This window comes from Clytia hemisphaerica, unplaced genomic scaffold, assembly GCF_902728285.1.
Source record: "Clytia hemisphaerica strain Z4C2 unplaced genomic scaffold, Clytia hemisphaerica genome assembly, whole genome shotgun sequence".
In the NCBI taxonomy this organism is placed as follows: domain Eukaryota; kingdom Metazoa; phylum Cnidaria; class Hydrozoa; order Leptothecata; family Clytiidae; genus Clytia; species Clytia hemisphaerica.
The window spans coordinates 1,072,226-1,094,354 of NW_027104528.1; the positions used below are offsets into that span (position 1 = coordinate 1,072,226).

The following is a 22,129-nucleotide window of genomic DNA, read 5'->3' on the forward strand; positions in this document are numbered from 1 at the left end:
AATATCGATATGGTCTTGATAATGCTTAAGAACGACATCCGTACTGCATGGATCTTAAATACAATACGGGATACTGATACCGAAATAGGTAGGATATTCTTCATATAACAGCATGAGGAATTGTGTTTACGAAAACATAATATATTTGATATCAATAACGCCTGATTACTAGTTTCACACTTAACTCCTTTCGATAAAGGTTGAGTTGGAGTTATTGACACTATCGGGTATAAGTTTACACCATAGTCATCAACAATTTGTGTCAAAAGAGGAGCTGAGAAATAAAATGGTAACAGAATTTTGGTAAAATCGTAAAGAGGGAGGAGTGTTTTATTTGATTGTTTTGCTTGTATATAGAAGAATGTCTCTCCTCCTTTTTCAAAATTTTTTGATAATGTTGCGAAAGGATCGAAATAATAATTTGAGGAAAGAAAATAAGGCGATCGAGTTGAGATTGTAATTTTAGACAATTTTTTTTAGAGTGAAAATGACTGGTCAGTGATGACTGGTAGTCTGGTAGTGCGATATGATTCACTTTTTTATTTCTGGGTGAATCAGTTTAAGATAAAGGCAACATTTGGTTTGATAGAATCACTGTGGACATACTGCTTTCTTATTAAAGGGAAATTAACGTTTGTATTCAAACCATAATTTTTTTTAAAAGTTGTGGTTGTAATTAGGTTTTTAGGGTTTTTAGGGTTTTAAGGTTTGGGCAACATGTATTTTTATTCGCTGCTGTAATCATAGTCATAATAAAAAACACCGGTCTGGCTATGTATTGTTTTAACTTTTTGTTCAATTTTATTTTGTTACAAACAAAAGACAAGTTGCGATTTGCATACTTTTTGATCACGTTACCAACATCTCCTCTTGGGATTGGTCTATTTTATAATCACATGATCAAAAAGTTTGCAAAATAAATCGATTTTGGTACGTAAGCTCCATCTTTTAACAATAAAAAGAGACAAAAGTCTTCCAGACCAGTGTTTTTATAATGGCTATGCTGTAATCTTGTTTATTCGGTTAAACCAAGTAGTTTGTTCGGATTCATGTAAAAAACTCTAAATTTGGTCAACTAGTTCCGTTATTACGGGATTTTTAGGTTTTGCCTGGAAAGGCTTACGGTGACGTCATCACGAAACTTTCAACCTTCGTAACTTTTGATAGGAAGATTTTTAAGACATGTTTTATACCTCAATTTTCATCAGCATTTCATGCTCTTTCCGCTGGAACCATCACATTTTGAATATTTTCAAAAAAATAATTTTTTGCCCAGCCACCCGATGACGTGGCCAGGTGGCAAAATTTGGTGTTACTGTTTCAAATTAAGTTTTAGACCCTCTAAGGATCATCTGTGCCAAATTTCATGCTTTTTTCACCATCTGAAGTATTTCTGTCCTAACAGACCTCACTAAAGGTAATAAGAAATTGCTTTTCAAAATTTTTAGAATAGAGCAAAAATATAATACAACATAGAAAATTGATTGTGAAATTGTGAGGTGGTTTGAAGTGTAAGAACATAGTAAGAAACACACTTTCAATTTTGGATGCTTTGATGCAGTTTTTTGGTGTGGTTTTGGTGATTCATAAAATAAAGAAGAACACTATATAACATTCAATAAGATGAGACGAAAATCGATGAAGAAGAAGATGAGAGGGGTCATCAAAACACATGGGAAAGCCATTTTACAATATGCAGTACAATACCATTACCGAAGTGCTGATGGAGAAGATGAAGTCTTTCACAGAAGTAAGTAGTCTACATTCAAACACCCCTTGACTCAAAGCGATGGTGGAATTCTTTTCTCACTCAGTGGGGATGAAAATTTCTATCGAAATCTCGATGGGGATAGAAATTCGTTTGTTAAAAAATTCCAGGAGGGGGAGGGATGGTTTTGGAATGCAATTTTTTCCATTGACTTTCCATTTCAAGTGAAGATTCGACCAAAGCCAATTATCAATGAGGCTGTGCGTATCTTTTCCAGCGGGGATGAAATTTGGGGCAAATTTTTCAGTGGGACATGGGTCCCAACGGATCTGTGACACAGGGGTGTATTCAACGCTAAAAAATTCCATTTTCAAAAGCTGGGGTAAATGGCCAGTAGATTATTGATGAGACTGGGCTGGGCGGGCTGTTTTTTCTTTTGCAATTAGAGCCTCGATTTGCTCTTATACTTTTCTTATTTATAGGGCTCATTGTTCATAAATTATTCTTATTTTTTGGCGATCTCGAGCCTCGTCAAGTATAGAAAAAGAGTGTATGGTTAGGGTGGCTTGCTAATTACGGTGATATTTCTGTGTATTTTTTCACTGGAAATTTAAAAAGGATTATCCCATCAAAAGCCACATCATAATTAGATTTGCGTTAATTTTAATTTTCCTGTGCTAGATTCTATATTGAGGTATACTCACTTTTGCATACTCTAATTATCAATTATCTTTATTAGCTTGTGAATATAAAGTTATTTTAAGTTGGTCTTGACAAAGTCTGAGATTTTAATGAAAGTAAATTGAAAGAGTACATTCCAATGTCATAGGGAAGTCTAGGAAAAAAGCTAATTTAAATGTGGTAATACATTATCAAAAATTGATAAACAAATTTGCATCCTTTTACTAATGACATTAAATTGTGCTCAATTTGAGTATATGATAGGACTATAATAAGCGGTAAATGATACGTTGATTATCTTTTTTTTAAATGAGATCATGATGATTATTTTAGAAAGTAGCCTCATGGACACATTTATTTTCAATAAAAACATTCATATTTTTTGAAGCCTTCGGATGTTCTTAACTTTTTGGATTTTAAGCCTAAATGTGTTCTTAAAATGTCCCTATTTTTGTCCATTTTCCTAAGAAATCGGGTGTTTTAGTGTCCACAAAGCCTTAAAATGTTCTTAACTTGTTCTTAGTATTTTGGCCATCGAAGCCTTATGTTCTTATATAGTTTTGTTCTTATAAAAAACAAAACGTGCATCCCTCTATAACTGACGATAGGATCGTCTAATGTTTTACGAAAGGATGAGAAAATTCAATCATTTAATGACAAATTACAAGTTGCAAATACTTATTTGGATTATTTCAATATTTTTGATCACGTTATCATGTTGACCTAATAATGTCAAAATATGCAAAATATTAAGCATACAGTAATCCGCCGTCAAAAAATATCCAATTTTATTTATTTAATTGTACGTGTGATGACGTCACCACGCAAAATATTCAAAATATTTGAGACAATCAGCAGTTGAAAAAAATAGTATTCGATAAATAAAAGGTACTTGAAATATTGGGTTATTTAAAATTGTGCTGACGTCACCTCTCAAGTATAAACATTTTTTTTTATCATCAGCGTTTCGAAAATATTTTACTCATGGGTTGAAATATTTTGGGGGAGCTAAGGAATTTTGAGTATTTATTGAATGTAAAAAATGCTACAGCACTAACAATCCAGAATTTCAAAAGCAAATTTATTAACACGCCTTAAGCGCACATCCATGAGCCTCAATCAATTTCCTACCTTCCTCTACCTTGTCTTTTGACCTTTATAACTTTTGTACTAGCCTATTTCAATTAATCGTGTTTTAGTACATGATATTTTTCTACGCCGCTTCCAGTAATCAAATTTCAACTCGAAGAGATCGAGATCAATTTTTTCTATGTTTAACACTAAGCGAAATCTGTACAGATTTGCACGTTTTCCCCTTTAAATTAAATTGAATAGAAAATATCATGTAACATATGCAAGAATCCTATGAATATGAAATAATTAATCGTAGAAATTTTAGCGAGACTAATTTTAGCGTTTTAGCGAGTTTTCCCTATTTTCGCTAAAATAAATCTCGCTAAAACACGCCGAATCGCCAGATCGCTAAAATTTATCCGCGCGAAATTTCTGGTTATATTGCCTTGATACATTTTTATCAATAGGAAGGGTTTCAGTACAAAGAAATGCTAGAAAACGAAAGCGATTAATAATGTAATACGAGTATTCGCTAATATTTATCCACGCGAAATTTTTTGAAATCGTGATTCGCTAAAATAAATCCAAAAAAAATCAAGATTTTCCTGACGCGAAAATAAGTCTCGCTAAAATTTCTACGATTAAAGTAGGCTAATACCCGTTCAGTTATAAGACTTATAATGGACAGAATGTAATTTTAAAGAAAGTTTGTGTTTTTCTTTATAATACCTTTCCTTCCTTCGAAAGGAAACGCTGGCATCTTTCTAGAAACGTTAAATGGTTCGATTCGGAAGGAAGGCGTAAGAATAGCGTGGGAACATGGTGAAAGAGTACTTTGATTGCATAGTTAGTGTCACCTAAAACAGTTGGGGTAAATAATGAGTTTTATCACTTTCGATTACGAGAGACTATGATGGGCCACTTGGAGGAGACAGCTCCATGATTGCCATCAATGCAAGCAAAATTCTAGCCTGCAAATTGCGAAGAAAAATTACTTGATAATTCTAGCTTCGATCATTTTGTGGTCGTTGAGCAATAGGTATATACCCTAAACTACACCCCGGTTTAGTAAGAATGGCGAGAATTATGGAAAGTTTACAGGAATATTCACTTTTTCGATTGGGATGAAAGAGGACGGAATATCTTAATCTTATCTCTCAGGTTGTGGGTAGAGGGCCCATCAGGTCTGTGCCACAGGTGTTAGAAACTAAATATTATCATTTTTATTCTAATAATCAAAAAATTAATAAAGGCTATTTTTTTCAGGATAAAGGCAGTGATTAAAAGCATGCAGGAGGAAATATATTGCAAATCTAGTTGAAATTCTGTTTGAACATTCAGGATATAAGTATGTTGTTCAGCATAGGTTTATTAATTTTCCTTAAGCGGTTTTTAATCATGCTAAAAGGACGGATGCACTCTCCGATGATAATGTTGGTATTTTGTATTTTGGAGTAAATTCAATGAGGAAATGCTCTTTTGAAATCCATTGGAAAGAGTTTTTGGAGAAACAGAGCACCAAATTAAAAGCCAAACAACTTTAAGCTACAATTCGTTAAAATTACTAAAAATCTACTTAAATTGCGAGTGATTCTTGGAAAATCTCTTTCCCTTATGTCAATATTGATGTGAGGTTTTTCCAGACGGCTACAGACCCCTTTCTCACAGCCCCGGTGGAACTTTTTTCCCCAGTGGGGATAAAAACTCCTATTGAAATCCAAATGGGGATAGAAATTCTATTGTTCCAAGGTTAAAACATCCAGTGGGGATGGGTTTGGAGTGCAATTTTTAAACATTGGAATCTCGAATGGGGATGAAATCAATGTCAATTCCCAGTGTGGCTAAAATTTCAGGGTATTTTCCCACCGGGGACGAAATCTTTGCCAAATTTTCCAGTAGGGCTGAGGTCCCAGCGGGTCTGTGACACAAGAATGTTTACAGTCTTTCAACCCAACAACATTATTATTGAGGGAGAAGATGTTGGCCACATTGAGTGATGAGAAATTGTAAGATCTTTCCCAGCAAAAACAATTTAACAATTTACTGAGATTAACTGAATCCATTTAGGGGCAAAGTAAATCCATGCTACTGAAAAAGAACGTTTGGCCATATATCTCTTTTTCCATTCCCACCAGGTTTGATTGTTGTGTTTTAAGAAGAAGATATTTCTGGGTGGTCTGCTTTCATGACAAAAAAATCCGATGTTTCAGACGTGTCAAGAACTCCAAGTAGAACTCCTTGAAAAATGAAGAAATCACATTTATGCAAGACACATTTTTGATATACTTTGCGATGAGAGAAAACTGATAATTTGTTGGCCATTTTTGAAAGGTTAGAAAAGAATAGCGAGACATCGGTAAATAGATTGAATATCGATTATCAAAGGTTTTAAATTTCACTGTCTGTCTGTCTCGATGGAAGTCGATCACGTTTTATGCTGGTCTATTTCAAATGTCCGAGATAAAGTAGTCAAAAAAATGTTCAATGAATAAACAGTATTACTAGTAGACCAACGTCCGAAATTCAGGACAGGCCTAAAACTGGTTTTAGTAGGGCAGCCCTTTAGATCAGGGCAATTTTTTGATATTATGCTCCTACGGTAGATTCGACGAAGATTTTTTTTCGAGTGAATCGATATTAAGTGATGCTTAGCTGTAATTATATTCGAGCTTAGCATTCTAGTATCGTTTTTTGCCTTACTAGTATACTTTAAAGGAGAGAGCCAAAATGAGCATCAAAACGATTTGATTTCGATTTCACTCGATGCCGAATCGCCCGTTAATACCTTTTACCTTCCCTAACACATATTTTACATAATAATGTATCATAAGATTTCGCAATATTTTCGTTTATCCAATTTATGAATCATAAAAGAAACACGGATTGAATTTTTTGGAAAGTGCTGTCATATTGGCCAACAGCGAAGAGCCTACAAAAGCTAATCTGCAATCTTATAAAGCCTTGCAAAAAACTTCAATCGGACCAAGACTGTTACTCATTAACAAGAAATGGACATTTTTTTCCCGTACACAAAAATTGTTTCTTGATACTTGAGTAATCACAAACGACTTACAAATTTTAGGTACTGTAACAGTTTTGTAATCGAATCTGGTCGTGAGAATGTATATAGTAGGAAGATAGTGAGACAAGAAAAAGAGGGATTTTTTGTGACATCAAAGAGTAGTAGACATTCTTCAGATTTTTTGTTAGGACGTATTTGATGATTTCGAAAGAATATCCAGGAATCAATATCTTGTGCGGCGTATACTTATTAACCACAAGGTTTTCTCTATAGACTTCATTTTTTCTACTGCTTTGTGTCATATTTGTCCGAAAATCACACCAAAGTGTCCGAAAAAAAATTGGAAACATTGAAATTCGGACTCCTCTATAGTTGTACTTTCCAAAAATGTATAACAAGTGCTTTGACTAAAAAAATCGAGCGACCTCAAAAAACGAACAAATTCCCCCCTACTAAAAACTCTACCGCCACTTTTTTCCCGTATACCTCCCTGGACGCCCGAACTTTTAAACGGACGATAGCATCGTCTACCTTCTTTGTAGATTGGTAGATGTAATACTGTCAATCCAGCTGCTTATAGTAGCATCGATATTATTGCTTTCGAAACAAATGTATGGCGATATTACGAAGTTCCTATCAGAGGAGGGGTTAAACTTTTTTTATGTTTGTAAAGTTTGTAACATGGGATTGTTTTCTTTCGCAGATACTTACTCACTAACTTACAAAATCATTGACCACAAATCATGCAAAAATCTTTTTTTCTCCGGAAATTTGAATCGTTTGAAATGGTGAAAATGCATTTGATATAAAGAAAAAACCACAAAAATTGCTTTAAAAAAAATATCATCTCACACTGTCCAGATTCTCAGTACAATCTACTTTTAAGAGGCTCCAATCACCAATCAGCTGCCCTATATTAGGTCTCAGATAGAACTTACACTTGCGGATCATCAAGAATTAATTTTTGGCTTACTGGCTAGAATGCTCTTAAATCATTTGAGATTTTTAGGCTTAAATTGTGAAAAAGGTGACCTTAAAAAGACTCAAAATCTTCATGTGGTTGGTCTTAATTTAGTTCATAAGCGTTTGCGCATTAATTGATTCATAAGGCGTGTAATTTTGATCTCAGGTGTTCATGTAAAGAAGTTTTATGAAGCAAGCTTTACTTTTGGTAAACGCAATAATTCCGGTGTCCTTGAAATTCCTGTATAAACATAGCTTCATGTTTGTTTTCATAAGAAATAGTCTAGATAAATATATTAAGATTCTTTGACTATATCTGATAATCGGGCGAAAAAAACAACAAAAATGTGATTGTTTAGTTCTTCCAAAGGAGACGGATTGCCAACTAAAGTATTTAGTTAACGTCAATACACGTTCTTTCATGATTTAAAGTATGTCGTTTTACCTTCAAAGAATGTTTAGTTGCTGAAAAAGCATCACGCAGACTTTCGAGTTATCACGCAGATCTTTTATTTGAGATACTACATCACACTACACAAGGATTTGAAATTTGGAGTTTGATTTCTTGACAATGATATGGTTCAGGGGTAAAAAATTGTCATTGTAGATTGGTCAAAAATATTTTTATGGGATTTGTTTTGCTTAAAATGATTAACACCACTGATCTATAAGTAATAAGCTGAAAATCGGAAAAGATACTCCGCTGAAAAAGTGAACAAATTAATCAAGGCAGCCAATTATATCTAAAATATTTATAGACTGAAAACCTTACTTTACCTTATTTACCGTCACGAAAGGAACGTTTTTGGATTACAGGTGTCAACGGACAGGATTAAAAGCGGAAGCGGAAAAATAAAAATAAATTAGAGTTCCGTTGATTACGTCAATGGTTGGCACTAGAAGGAAAGATCTTCAAAGAGTCAATCGCAATCCAGGAATAAACTTTGTATTGAAGTGTCTTTTCACCTTGATACTACTTTAGAAAAAATTGACAGAATTTATTGTCTTCCACGGATGGAAGATTTGAATGTAGCGCTAAGCAACAATCAAGTAAATTAGAGACGATACAACCTAATTAACTCCGAAAAGAAAACACTGTAATAATTGTCGGGAAAAAGAGAAATTAACAGAAAGAAGCACAATATAATTTTCAACAAATCCGTCTATTGTTAAAGGAATTGATTTCTATTGTTAGAAGAATTGATTTCCATTATTGCTGTTGCTGTTGTTGTTGACTTCATTATGTTGACGGAGAATAGACTTTTGTTTCGTCACCATCAACCGCAACAACGAAGAACTGTTGGAAAAATTCTTCGATTGTATAATCACAGGCGAAGAGGTAATTATATGAAAAATAATTTTCTCTTTTGATGCGTGTTGTTTTGTTTTGTGTCAAAGATGTGGCAAGATTTTTTCGTTTTTCTTCTATAATTTGAGCAAAGTAGTTCTAAAACAGTTGATGATTTTTTTTAAAGACATGATAAATTTTTCAAATTATTTTAACGTTTGTGAAATTGGCAATGATAAAGATTTTTGCGTTGAATTCTATTGTTTTTCATTATCTTTCGAAATAGCACAAAATTCATATCATTCATGTTGGCTTTCTTCACTTGAACAATGTTTACATATTGTTGCAAGGCCCCTTGCAAAATGTTGAAGAAAAAACCATAAACTGCAATGGAGGGGGATCATATAGCTTTTATAATTTGCCCGATCAAGGGTTTTGAATTACCGTAGATTTATGCATGGAAGTCCTTAGAATATTGGTCAAAAACATTATTCTATTAATTTAAGATTATACCGTTTGATTATGTAGTGCTATTACTATATTTAGGATTTATCCTTGAGCGCCTTGAGAGTACGTGTCTGCAAAATAGAAAGATCTAATCAATGCGACAAACCAAACAACATTGCCAAAACCTTTGAAAAGAGGCGTATACAAAAAAGGTGGGACTTTAAGTATAGCGAGTAATGATTGAGCATCTGTATATAACAAAACTGTATAGTCTTTGGTAACCAAGAGCTAGCTGGCACACAACGTCGGTTTAACGTTCGTCCAACGTTATAGGTTTCTCACTGAACGTTGAATTAAGGGTATCTAACACAGTCAAATATCACCATTCTGTGATATTTAATTAGTTGACATATTTTTAGTTGATATCATTAGAAAAAATCACAAAGACCTTCGTGCCGTTGATTTTGTAAGAGACTTCACTGCCGTCTATAAAAAGTACCGTTTATTTAGCTTGGAAAGCACCCTCTTTGAAAGAATGAGTGGAATGTATACTTATTGTTCATCTTCAAATAGCAGGATGAGCAAAATTATGGCTCATTTTCAAAACAAGCCGCCCAGTAATGAATGAAAGCGGTCTTCATTTTAACAAAATCATTACTTTGTATAAAGTACCTGACTGTCAAATCTGGTCAATCAATATCGAATTTGAAAATTAATGACCAATTGAAGCTATAATGACAGAAACCTTCGTCAAACAACCAAATTATGTTACAAATCTATTGTTTTTGAGAAGATTTACATGTAAGCCATAATTACGTATAATTAATTTTGGCCAATTTCGATCAATTCAATTTTGGTTTTCAAGATATCAATTTGTTGATACGGCTGGTTTGGTTAGAATGATCAAATTTGTTATTGAATTTTCTTGATTTTCGTTTTTAAAAAATTGTCTGGTTGTTTTTTTTGGTTTTGCAATATTGTCTTTAGTGAGTTTATCTATCGGAGCGATATCGAGGGCAAGTCGATAGTTGATGTGCGGCTCTTTATCGCCCTTGCTCACCTAAACAGACGACAGTATTTTGGCGTTTTTACCGTCTTTGGGCAAAGTGGTCGGCGATTTTTTTTGCATAAGTACATCAAACTAAGCTGAGAGTCAAATTTGCAGACTTGTGGCACAATTGTAAAACCGATCTGCCAGTCAAATGCATTTCATTGGTATGATCTGATTTGAAAGATACAATTATTAATTCTCCATACCACTAACAGTCTCATACTTTTATACTTTAAGGACCCTTGCTTGTAGTTTAAATTGAGGAAGAGCAGTAAGCAGTAGATTGGCTGTGGCTAAGGGATCAGGGGCCATGCTTTATTCAGAACATCGTTAGTACATGCTTCTTGTTGCTTTTTGGGTCGAAAATTTGAGTCAGAGAAGTGCTTGAATGATACCTAGCTTAGACCGGTATTGACGATAACTCCTTCCTTTTGTTTGTTTTCTTAAGACTTTTTTGTTAATTCTAATGCATGAAAACTTGGTTGAAACAGAAATTGTCTATGTTTGACCGCATTTGAATCCCCGATTCCTGAAAATGAGGAATCAATCGGATGAATTTAACTGAGCATTGTTTCCTACATCCCCTTCTCACAGACCCACTGGAACTCCTTCCCACTAGAAAAATTGGCCAAAATATAGTCCCCAATAAAAAATTATACTCTAATTTTTGTCCCCGTTAAAAATAATCACATAAGCTAATCCTCATTGCAAAATATTGTGATATTATTTCCACTCCCACTGAATTTTCTGGCTCGAAGACAATGGAATCCCCATTCATAAAAAAACATGTAAATATCGATCCCCATAGAGTTTTCGTCCGTTATTTTCACCCCCACTGGCTGAAACAATCTTATCGGGTCTGTGAGAAGGGGATGTTTTTCTTTTAAAATTTTCTGTATATTGCGTGTCTACACGCCAAGCAAACTTTGTTATGTTTTGCCCGGAAGATGACACCTGTTAAGAACGACAATGTACAACGTTTTCATATAAGAACAAAATCTTTAAAAAATACCATCTATTATGAAATCACACCAAAATACTTTCAAAATTGCTGAACATTTTTGAAGAATATTTTTATTTAGCCTTTAGACCAAATCTTTAGTTTTTTTGACGCGACCTTACAAAAAACGTGTGACTGGTTTAAAACATCATTTTCTTTGTCTTTCACTAATGATATACTATTAAGAGAAGAATGGCGGTGTTGTTTCCAAGCATCATGAGATTGAGAAAATAACCTTCCTGGTACCGAAATGGTTTTTTAATGAAGGAAAATTCTTTCTTGATTGAAAAATTCGGATGTAGATCGAACCGTTGAGGAGGTTTATGTTTTTTATAAGAACTATTTTATAAGAACACGAGGCTCGGTATTCAAAACTTAAGAACAAATTTGGAGAAACCTATAAGCCTTGCTATTATAGAAATTACTAAGGAAGTACTAATTCTGACTGATTTTGTTTGGTACTTTTAAACATTAAAGCGTTTTAAGTAAATTAAACAGCAGCCAAGATATTTACTGGTTCTTATAAAAAATATTGTTCTGTTGTTTATTCTTTTTCACAGTTGGTTTACTGCCTATACTGACAATCAATTCCTCTAACTCAAATTTTCCAATTTTCGGATCTGATTTATTGCTTCCTTTAAGAGCTTTTGTACGGTACAGGATTTCTAAACTTCATTATGATTATGTTGTGTTTAAAAGTAAATGTCAGATGTTAGAAATAGTTGTTGGCACAAGAGTCAGAAATCTAAAAATATAAGATTTCTCATTGATATGCTCATAGATACGGCTGTAAACAAGTGTAAATCACTTTGCAAAGTGCACTTGAACTTGTTAAAAACTTTCCCTTCCTTTTTGCATAACTATTATACACTTCTGTCTGAAGTTTTGGCATTTTTCAAGTTTCACCAATATGAAAATATTCAAAGGTTAAGACTCCTGAATTGCCATATACGGTATATCACAACGAGACTTTGCACTCCATCTTTGTGTGTTTTTATATCTACAGGCTGTGAGAGTTTTGAGTACCCTAAAATTCGCTGATATATCGTAACTTCCATTGTTCATCGCGCGTGAGAAAATAAAATTGCCTCTTGAAGTGATACAAGACCACCACTGCTATTTTGGAGTGCTCTTTGGTTTGGTATTATAGAAAAGAATCTTTTGTCAGTAGTATAAAGCGTCCACAAGTCTATCAAATCCTCAAAAGACAGACACTATAAAGATTTGAAGTCGTTTCCAGGTCACTTCTTGAGCAATATTTTGCTAATGACATCGGTAAAAATACAGTCCATTCGCTTTAATACTGCAATTTTTTGCTAGCATGTGGAAACCACACCAGTGTACAATCTCCATCGAAATACATTAAGAATTTGGGCTATTTCCTCATTTTTCGAAATTTGAAGTTCAGGCGTGAAAGTCGCTTAGGGGCTAACTGTCAAATGTAATCGAATTTCAATTTATGGGTAGAGTTTATAGACTTCCAGGCTATATTCTGAGCCTTTTTGAAATAATTTTGAACTTTTGGATCCTCAGATCCTAAGGTCCGAAGTCCTAAGTCTAGCGTTAAAACTCACCTAAGTTACAGCGCTTCCAAATCGTTCGTGAAATTTTCCTTTTTTCTCAAATATTACGACCTCGATTGTGGCATGACAAGTTCCTTTCAAGGTTTCCAAGCGAAAGAGAGTGCACAACTTAAAGCAAATAGAAATTACTATGATCAGTCTCTGACATTGAAACCAATCTGTTTCGTCCACTTGAAGATACCAAACGTCATGAAGTAATACTTCCTTCCTTTTTACCACAAATTACTCGTGCAAACTTATCACCAATGGAAATCAGATCAAGAAACTGTGATGTTCAAGAGTTTAACAAGCAATGACTAATCAACGAGTAAATATAACGTTCATTTTGATCATCAATTTATACGACAAATATCTTTGTCTCAGCATTTTCCTGTGAACTCTAAATCTCCACTAGAGAGGGGCCAAAATGACAATATAAGAAGGAAGGTTGTTTTTAATCTTTCTCCAACACGGAAAACGTGTCCCTTTTTTCCTAGATGCCTTAATCACTGAAAATAAAGGCTTGTCGGTGAGATAAATAAGGTCTGGACCAACTAAGCTATTTCTAAAGTTAGCCATAGTGCAATGTCTTTACTAAAAAGTTGATTTTCAAAAATCTAACCATTTTTCTCTAGACAAAACAGGAAGACCTTACCAAATTTCTAAAATAAACACAAGAATGCCATAGAAATGACTAGCAAATTTCTTGGCAAAAAATACCGAAATATACATCAACAAAAATGTCGAAGGTGCTTGAACACCTACCTCCTGTCCTTAAGGTTTCTATTTATATTATGACGTAACAACTCTTGGATAAGTGGTTAAGGTGTAAGAGTTAGTATCAACTTAGCTTGTGTCATCTCCTTTTTATAAAAATTGGCATTGGAAGGTCATAAACATTAGTTGGCATGTCCGTTTAGGATCTTTAATTCTTTTTACACATTTTTTCTTTTATATAAGCATAACTATTATAAGCGTATCAACTAGGACTCAAAATAATAGTTTTTAACATTATGCAGAGCCTAAAAAACGTGTCTATTGGAAGTTTGTATGTAGATATTTTTAAGGAACAAGCAGAAAATCTTATTGGGCGCCCTGGGCTTCAATAAATTATCTAGAAGCATTTTAACACCTTCTGGAGGGGTCTCAAAAGCTCATATACAGTTCGTAGTTTGAGCTCAATTTCTTTTGTTTTTTCTTCATGAACTTTTCCTTACAATTTTCAATAGTTTGAGTGTGCAGCCTTCATAGTCAAGGTGGTCGAGAAGTTTTTGAAATTAGAAATTTTAAATACCAAAATTTTAGCTGGCACTTTTTTCCCCACTTTTGGACCGGGAATAGTTAAACAGTGCGACTAATCAGTCCCCCGGACAAATTAAAGTTTTTATGAGAAGAAAATCAGTTCAAAATGTTCTAACAAAAAAGTGAAAGATACCCGCAAATGTTTTGATAAATCAAGTAGGATTTTTTTTGTTTTCTTGAACCCTGAATGTTTTGATAATGTATGAGATCATCTTTTCTCACGATCATTTGTTTTTGAACCCCCTAACTTCTTTTTTCATATATAAAGGGAATGGAGAATCAAAGACATATATCAGTTCATCATGTTAATGTTTCGATTCTGATTTTGTTACAAATGATATCGCGTTTTGGGTCATTTCACTTGGTTGGAAGTCAAGTTATAACTTGAAATAATTCTATTTGCTAAATTGATAGATTGAATTTTCTTTTTTTTGCGAAATCTATATTGCTCTTGGGTCATCAAATAAAGCAAAAGTCTGACTGAATTGTATCAGAGAGTTCAAATATTCAAGTTGACTGTGTTAGATTGGATGTTTCTGTCAGTTCTTGATTTCGATTTAAAGAAGAACGGTTATGTCTTGTTTACTGTTGCGAAAAGCTGCGTATTTAAATAGGCTCGAGTTCGAGTCAATTAGAGTGACGTCAAATGTCTGAAGAGATTGCATTGATGCGCTCAGATATTCAGGCGTTATTTGACTCGGATAAACACAAGCCTTGTTCTTTTGTACATGTCGTAGGTGTTGGATGATTTTTAAAGTTCTTCTGGCTAGTGTTATTAGGATTTTAATAAACAATTACATTCTTCCCGGCTCGATGTTTTGCTCGACGGTTTTGTAACGCTATCAGTTACCTTCAAGTTATCATCAAGTTTTGTTATCAGCAACCTCGAGGTGTTTGTGGGGAAAGAGATGCATTGTCAATCTCTAATTTCTTATGTAATGTTGAGTCACAATTTTCAAAAAGAGCATGAAAAAAAACAGAATACAGGAAAATAGTGCTAAAGTAAGGGAAAAGTACCGCTAAAGGGAAGATTCTTCGAATTTCAATGCGAGGGTTGTGTCATAAGATGCAAAATTATTAAACTACTAACAAGGTCATAAACTAAAGGTGACTTTTTGATTCCACCAATCAAATGAAAGATTTGTCAATAATGAACCAATCATAGCCACGTATTGGTTAATACTAATATCGTCATTAAAATCAGCCATTAATTACGCAATTACTCAAAAGCGGTAAAAAGATTCGAAAAGTCCCACTTAAATCAGGTTGAAACTTTAATGTCGTCATTTTCTTTTATAAGAATAGTTTATTAAGAGAATGAGGCTTGATTTTGACCAAACTTGAAGACAAAAGCCTTTTAACTTTTAGAAATGATCAAAGACAGGATTGAAGATTTTATGTACTTTCAAAGTTCTCACATAGTATAGAACATAACTTAAGAAAGACTTCAAGAACACTTTACGTTGAATATCACAAAAGATTAAGAACATCTAATAATTTCAAAGAATAAACCTATTCTTATGAAGAAATGAGTATGTATAACTGGTTAATGAACTATTGTTGTTAATGAACTATTGTGGTTAATTTGAATTTTCGAATGATTGCGAAAGCAGTCCCACTAAATGGAAATTAAGTAGCAATGAAGTCATGCTATGTATTCTTGTTCTTTTCGTTCTAAAGAAAGCTCATTTTGTGACGAAAAGGATATGGTTTGGAACACAGCTGAATTATTTTTTTGACACAATCAAATTTTGGATGATAGTAGAAATATTGAAACTTTGAATAAAACAGGTGTTATTATTTGAAACAGGGATTTTGTTTTGTTAGAGTTGATTATATGCGTGTTAATGTGTGACGAAATGATGAAAAAATTGGAATAAAAATTCAAAAGCTTTGAAATAATATACAAGTTCACAGGACTGTGAGTTGATAAAACATACACGTTATTTTTTATAAGAACAACCAAAAAGCCTTCAGATCGTGTTCTTAACTTTGAGTTTTAAAGTCTAAAAATTTTCTCAACATGTTCTTATTTTTGACCATTTCCCTAAGAAATAGGGTGTTTTGGATCCACAAAGCCTTAAAATGTTCTTAACTTGCTCTTAACATTTTGGCCAGTGAAGCCTTATGTTCTTATATAGTTTGTTCTTATAAAAAAACCTTTTACGTAACAAACATAAACAATATGATGATAATAGTTTTATTGGCGAAAAGAATATTTTTCTTCGTTTCGTTTGTTTATTTGTTTGATGTGATGACGCTGTATGATAAGGTTGGTCTGAAGTTGTTCTTATTGTCAGATTGATGGTTTTTATGGTCAGATTAAAGGGGCGTTTTAATACCGTAGCATCTCTAAGAATTTAAAATAAATTTTAGAGGAAAATTGCAGACGATGCTTTTTTATTGCCTTGGATATACACGTTTTTTTTTTTATAAGAACGTCAAAAATTTTCGAAGCCTTCGGATGTTCTTAGTTTTTGGATTTTAAGCCTAAAAATGTTCTTAAAACGTTCTTATTTTCAGAATTTTTTGAGCATTTTGATGTAATTTCTTAAGAAAATGCATGTTTTTAAGTCTCCAAAGCCTTAGAATGTTCTTAGAATGTTCTTAAATTTTTGGGCCTCGAAGCCTTATGTTCTTATATAGTTTGTTCTTATAAAAAAAACGTGTAATAGTTATGATCCACTTATTGTAATGGTTTACTTGCTTAGTAAGGGATTTAAATAGGTGCTGGTCGATTTGGTGTATCAAATATTCTTTCACCTCTTCCAGGGGAGGCATAGGAAAGCGTTTCATCACAAGCAGAGTCGCATCTAGACAACTACATAAGTCAGACAGGGTCTAACTCATTCAATATAGCTTAGTGCTTAAGGTCAGAACTAAAAATATTTTGCTCTAATGACGTGAAATATTAATTTTTTAATGAAATTTTTTGTTTTCAATCAAAATTTCAACCCGAAAGAAGTGAGATTTTACTATTTAACATAAACAGTTTTAGTCAAATTTTTGTCCCTATGTTCCTATTTTAAACAACAGCAAACTTCAGAAGTGTGACGTTATGCTTAGTTTTGTTTCGAGACAATCTCCCAATCGAAGTTTATTTTAAACTCTATTTTCTTTTGGCCCTTATTTTGAATAACAGCTATGGCAAAGATTAATAACTTTCTCCTGGCGATATCATTTAAAGTTTTTACACAGTTAATTTATTCAAAGAGCAACTTTAACCTTAATTTGAGTTTTAGTCTACTATACTTCAAAAACCTTGACCGACTTTCACATCTCAAATGATAGCCTTAGGAATAAACAGTCTTAAAATTCAAATTTCTTTTACGAGACTTTCAGGACAATCTCTCAAAACAAGATGAAATAAATGGTTGAGAGACCAAGCCGAAATAAGCCATCAAAAAATATCCTCAATCTGAAAATCACAGCAAAGTTGTTTACTTTTTTCCTATTTTGGTTTTCTAAATAACGGATAACTTATCCCCAATCCGGAAATTCCCGACTAGCGGGTCCGGAGGTGCTAATCGCTCTAGAAAGTCTCCTTGATTGTTGTTTTTGAATTGGGCGCTATATTTTTCAAAAAGATCATCATGGGGGATCAACATTCAAATTGATACTGTATATTATCGCTATCTTGACGATATTCTTGATTCGCTTTTGAAGCTTCTTTGATCCTCTTTGAGATAGAATAAAACGCGTTTCAGATTTTTCTCTCTTGTTGCCAGATGAAATATTTTGAAAGTCAAAAATTCTTGAACTCTAATCGATCGATTACTGATTTTTTTTTGATAATCGATATCTATAAGAGTGTCTTTTTTGAAAACAGCTTTTTCTTCGTGTTTGGCGATTGTATTTATTTCAGTGCATTTCATGTTTGGATAGCTTGGTATAAGGTTCAAAAGATGTTAGAGCTACAAACGTTTTTCAAATCCTCAGTCACGATGCTTGTGTTTTCTTAAATCGATATAGAAGCATTCGTCATTAACAAAATTTTTCTTCAAAAATTTGAAAAATAATATTATTCTTTTTTTCATCATCAGATTCAATAACATTTGAGAATACAATCTTATCACCTCTCAAACGAAGCATGTCTGAGAATGGTTACCTCAACGCTGAAACTGCTGTTCAGAATCTGACCATCACCACATCTGCCAACACCACCACTAAGCCACAATTTAAACGTCAGAAATCGCTAGATTTAGAGGAAGATCAGCAACGATCAGTTTCGCCATCATCATCACCAAAGATGTTCTCATCACCAGAAGGTAGCATCAATACAAACAGACGTGATTCAAATGCCAGTTCTGATTCACAAAAAAGTGCTAAGAAACCAGCATCTTTGGATGAAATACAAGACCTGTATAGTGCTTTACAAGACTTGGTCAAAACGAACGTGAGTACAACACCGTTGCCAGAACGACGTACCAAGATGTTGTCTCCATCACCAATGAGCAGCCCTAGGTTGAGTGATCGTTCATTAACAGTACCTGAGAAAACACTCAGAAAAATCTCCTCAAAAATCACACCGTCTTCTTCTTTTGAGAAAGAACAATGCGAAGGAAGTCCAACGCCACGTTTGAAACATCGAAGAGGAGTTTCAACAGGTACCATGGATTCTGTCATTAATTTAATGCGAATTTCACCGTTCCCAGGACGTAAATTTTCACACGATGTCAATACAACGAGTCAAAAAGACAGTAAAAAATTATCCACTTCTAAAACCCCGAATATGGTCTCCTCCAAGGCCGGTAAGAAAGAACGCAATAGTGGCGATCATGGAAAACGTTGGAAAGGCTCCAAATTATTTCACCGATTGCGATCGAAAAGTAATGCCGAATTATCCGACAACGACGACAAATTATCAACCGACGACGAGGAATGTGTTCGAGAAAAAAACCGCCGAATGTCCGAAGCCGATGCGTTGAAATTGAAGCGTAACCGAGATAGTGGGTTAACACCACCGCAACGTAAAAGTTTACAAGAGGAGAAAAACAAGGATATCGAGAATTTAGTTGCATCTTTAACCATCAAGAGTTCTGATTCCAATTTGTTACAGACACCGAAAGAGACCTTTACGAACCCTTTGAATGAGTTAAATCAACTTGAGAGCTGGTTCGAAAAAGCATCCGTTGCACTAAACCCTAACGTAGGACGTTATATCTTAAATGACGAGTCGAGTAGCGACGCCGCTTCACCAAACGTACGTGCTAACCGATTCCGTAAGAAGAACGGTAACAAACGTACTGGTCCGGGAATACGTAGAGCAAACTCTAACGTTGGAACGTCGCACCGTAATAAGGAGGAACGACGCGCCAAAAGGAATAAAATGACGTCCAAAAGTTTCGACGCAACCGGATTAGCGCACGCTAAAAGTACACCTGATTTATCCAAAACAGGTGTTGAATCAGAAGATATTTTAAACGATACAGGAATATCGTATAAAGTTTTAGGACAATTAAATCATTTCACTGAAAATCGAGTGCGTGATTTAACACCGAAAGACAATAAGAAGGAATCGAAGAGAGTTTCTTTAGATGCTAATTCAGTTAAACGATTACCTGACACGCCTTTATTCTATGTACCTGGGGACGAAGAGAATGGAAGACTAAGCTCGAGTGAGTTATCAAAAACATTTAAAAGGCAGAAATCAGAAGGCTCAATGTTTTACACCGAGGAACAAAGCAAAAACGCTAAAAACTTATTATCTCCGCCTGCTGAGTCAGCAAATTCATACGAAAAGCCTCAAAGAAGTGAATCCTTATCAACTCCTAATAAATCGAATAACAAAAGATCGAACAACAATAAAATAAAGAACAAAACAAGACCCAAATCAATGTTTGACTATTTTGATCAAGAAATCTTAGGGGAGGATCCTAACGATGAGGTTTGGTCGTCCGAAGAAAAAGACATTGTACAACAAAACAATTTTGATAATAACGCTAATTTTTGTCGAGCCAAAATCATGAATAATGCACACCGACTATCTTTATGTGATTTGACCAAAACGACTGTGGTTCAAGAGAAAACTTTGTGGGACAAGTTCAGTAAAGTGGCAGCAAGCAAGAAAGCTAAAGCTTGTAAGTATCCTTTTCTTTCCAAAATATTTATCTGAAACTTTGAATATAGCCATGAGTCAGAAGAAAATTTTTAAAGATCTTATCAGCTTATATTTTATGAACGATATATTCAGCTCCCGTTGCATTTGTAGAACATGTTTAGCTTCACATTTTTGTTAAGTTTTCTTTTGTCATGATTTTCAATTTAGCACAACTTTGCATAAAATTCTTCTAAAAATTACAAAATAGGTACTAACTAAAAATCAAGTTTCCAGATTTCTTGAAACATTTCTTTAACAGGTTCGATTTCTCATTTTCTAGTGATGGCTTGAATCTCAACCGAATCTCTAACTGACCGAAAGGTATATGGACAAAGATGAACAAAATTTATGTATAAAGATGTTTAAATATAATTATGTTAATTTATATGAGTAATATATCATTTTTACACACCCTTTTTTATTCCATTTTTGTACAGAATTTATGATAAGAAATTGAGAAAGTTGAAGAATCTAATCGTCAAAAATCCTGAATAAGTTATTGCCCAAAAAATCCTGATTCAAATCATCAATTCCTTAAAGGGTAAACATTGCGTGAACCACGTTTCATTAAAGAGAACAATTAAAATAACGTCTCCAAAACAAACTTGTAAAACAATTGAAACAATCAAAATCAGCCATAGGGTCTGTTACGAAACTAGTTTTTATGTCGGACGGACAAATCGATACTTTGCCAACCTATTAAAAGTGAACTCAAAGGACCTAGGACCTGTAACTAAGGCCAAAGTTTTGCCTTGTGCTATATTTTATGAAAGTAAAAAGAAAACAGAAATATCAGCACATGAATATTTTTTTTTTTGCAAAAATGTTTTTCATGTCGGACGGACACGATAGAAACACTGATTTTCTACTTTTTGATGAAATCTTGCATTGCTATCTCAAAAATAGATGCACCGACTCAATTTTTGGGATTTATCAAGATTCGTATATTGTTTAGAGGATGGAAGAAATTAGGTTATTATCGCCATGGATTAATCAAAGTTATTGGATTGGACAGGCAAGTCATTTTTTTATGTCGGACGGACATGTCGGACGGACATTCTGCGACAAAAAAAATCGATGTTCTTAAATTATTGCCTTTAGAGTTTTTAACCAATCTTCCTAATATTCGAAAACTGTGTTCAAAATTCCAAATTGTGAAAGTGAACAGACCTTTTTTAAATTCAAATCAAAGAATAATGTCCGTCCGACATAAAAACTATCAGTATCAGAGAAGTTGGTGTTATTCTCACTAAATATTTTTGCAGGCTAAACAAAACACACCGGAACTTTGAGACATGAATTGAAACTATTTGCTTGTGTTTTTTTATATTATGATAAGTTCCCAAATTCTATATGAAACGAATTACAAAATGTCTGTCCGACATAAAAACTAAAAGCTATTTTCATAAACATAGACATACAGAAAGAACTCTAAATGAATGTCAAATAAGGTATTTAAGAGGACAGAAAGCATCCTTCGTGGTACCACTGGTTACAACTTGGGCATCTCAACCAGCCGTCACCATTTTCCCCCATGATGCATTTGGCGCACGTAGTTTCGATCTCCTCTTGATCAACGGTATCGAAATGGCCACAAGGAGTGGTACCATCCTCTCGTTCATACCATTGAACATAAAAGGGTTCCTTGTCTGACGCGATCCGATAAAGCTTCATACAATGGAACTCAGCCCATGTAATCTGCAATTTCGCCATATGCACTTTGAGAATTTGCATGTCCGCCGTGTACGGTGCTCTTTCGATGTTTTCAGGTTCTGCCATAACCTCTTCGATTGGCATGTACACGCAGTTGACATTTTTTGACAGCTTTTGAGCGCAGTTTGCGAATTCTTCTGGGGTTTTGATGATTTCTTTTCCAGTCATCACTGCTCGGTAGACGAGGTTCTTGATGCATCCGCCAAGGCCATCCATTG

At 34.0% G+C, this 22,129-nt stretch overlaps 2 protein-coding genes across 5 annotated transcripts in view; one reads left to right on the forward strand and one right to left on the reverse strand.

Moving 5' to 3' along the window:
- The window catches only part of LOC136822120 (cell division control protein 6 homolog), a 40,503-nt gene that overhangs the window by 14,693 nt on the left and 3,681 nt on the right, over positions 1-22,129 (reverse strand). The gene's annotated exons all lie outside the window — the stretch shown is intronic.
- Positions 1,447-20,673, forward strand: LOC136822119 (uncharacterized). Of its 4 annotated transcripts, none has more exons than XM_067078342.1 (3): positions 1,447-1,750; positions 18,142-20,178; positions 20,479-20,673. In XM_067078342.1, exons 1-3 carry the CDS (start codon positions 1,624-1,626, stop codon positions 20,487-20,489), a joined length of 2,175 nt encoding a protein of 724 aa, XP_066934443.1. In that variant the 5' UTR covers positions 1,447-1,623; the 3' UTR covers positions 20,490-20,673. The 4 variants fall into 4 exon arrangements, with proteins under 4 accessions (XP_066934443.1, XP_066934444.1, XP_066934445.1 ...); XM_067078343.1 differs by lacking the exon at positions 1,447-1,750 and adding an exon at positions 7,877-8,787; XM_067078344.1 differs by lacking the exon at positions 1,447-1,750 and adding an exon at positions 10,368-10,398.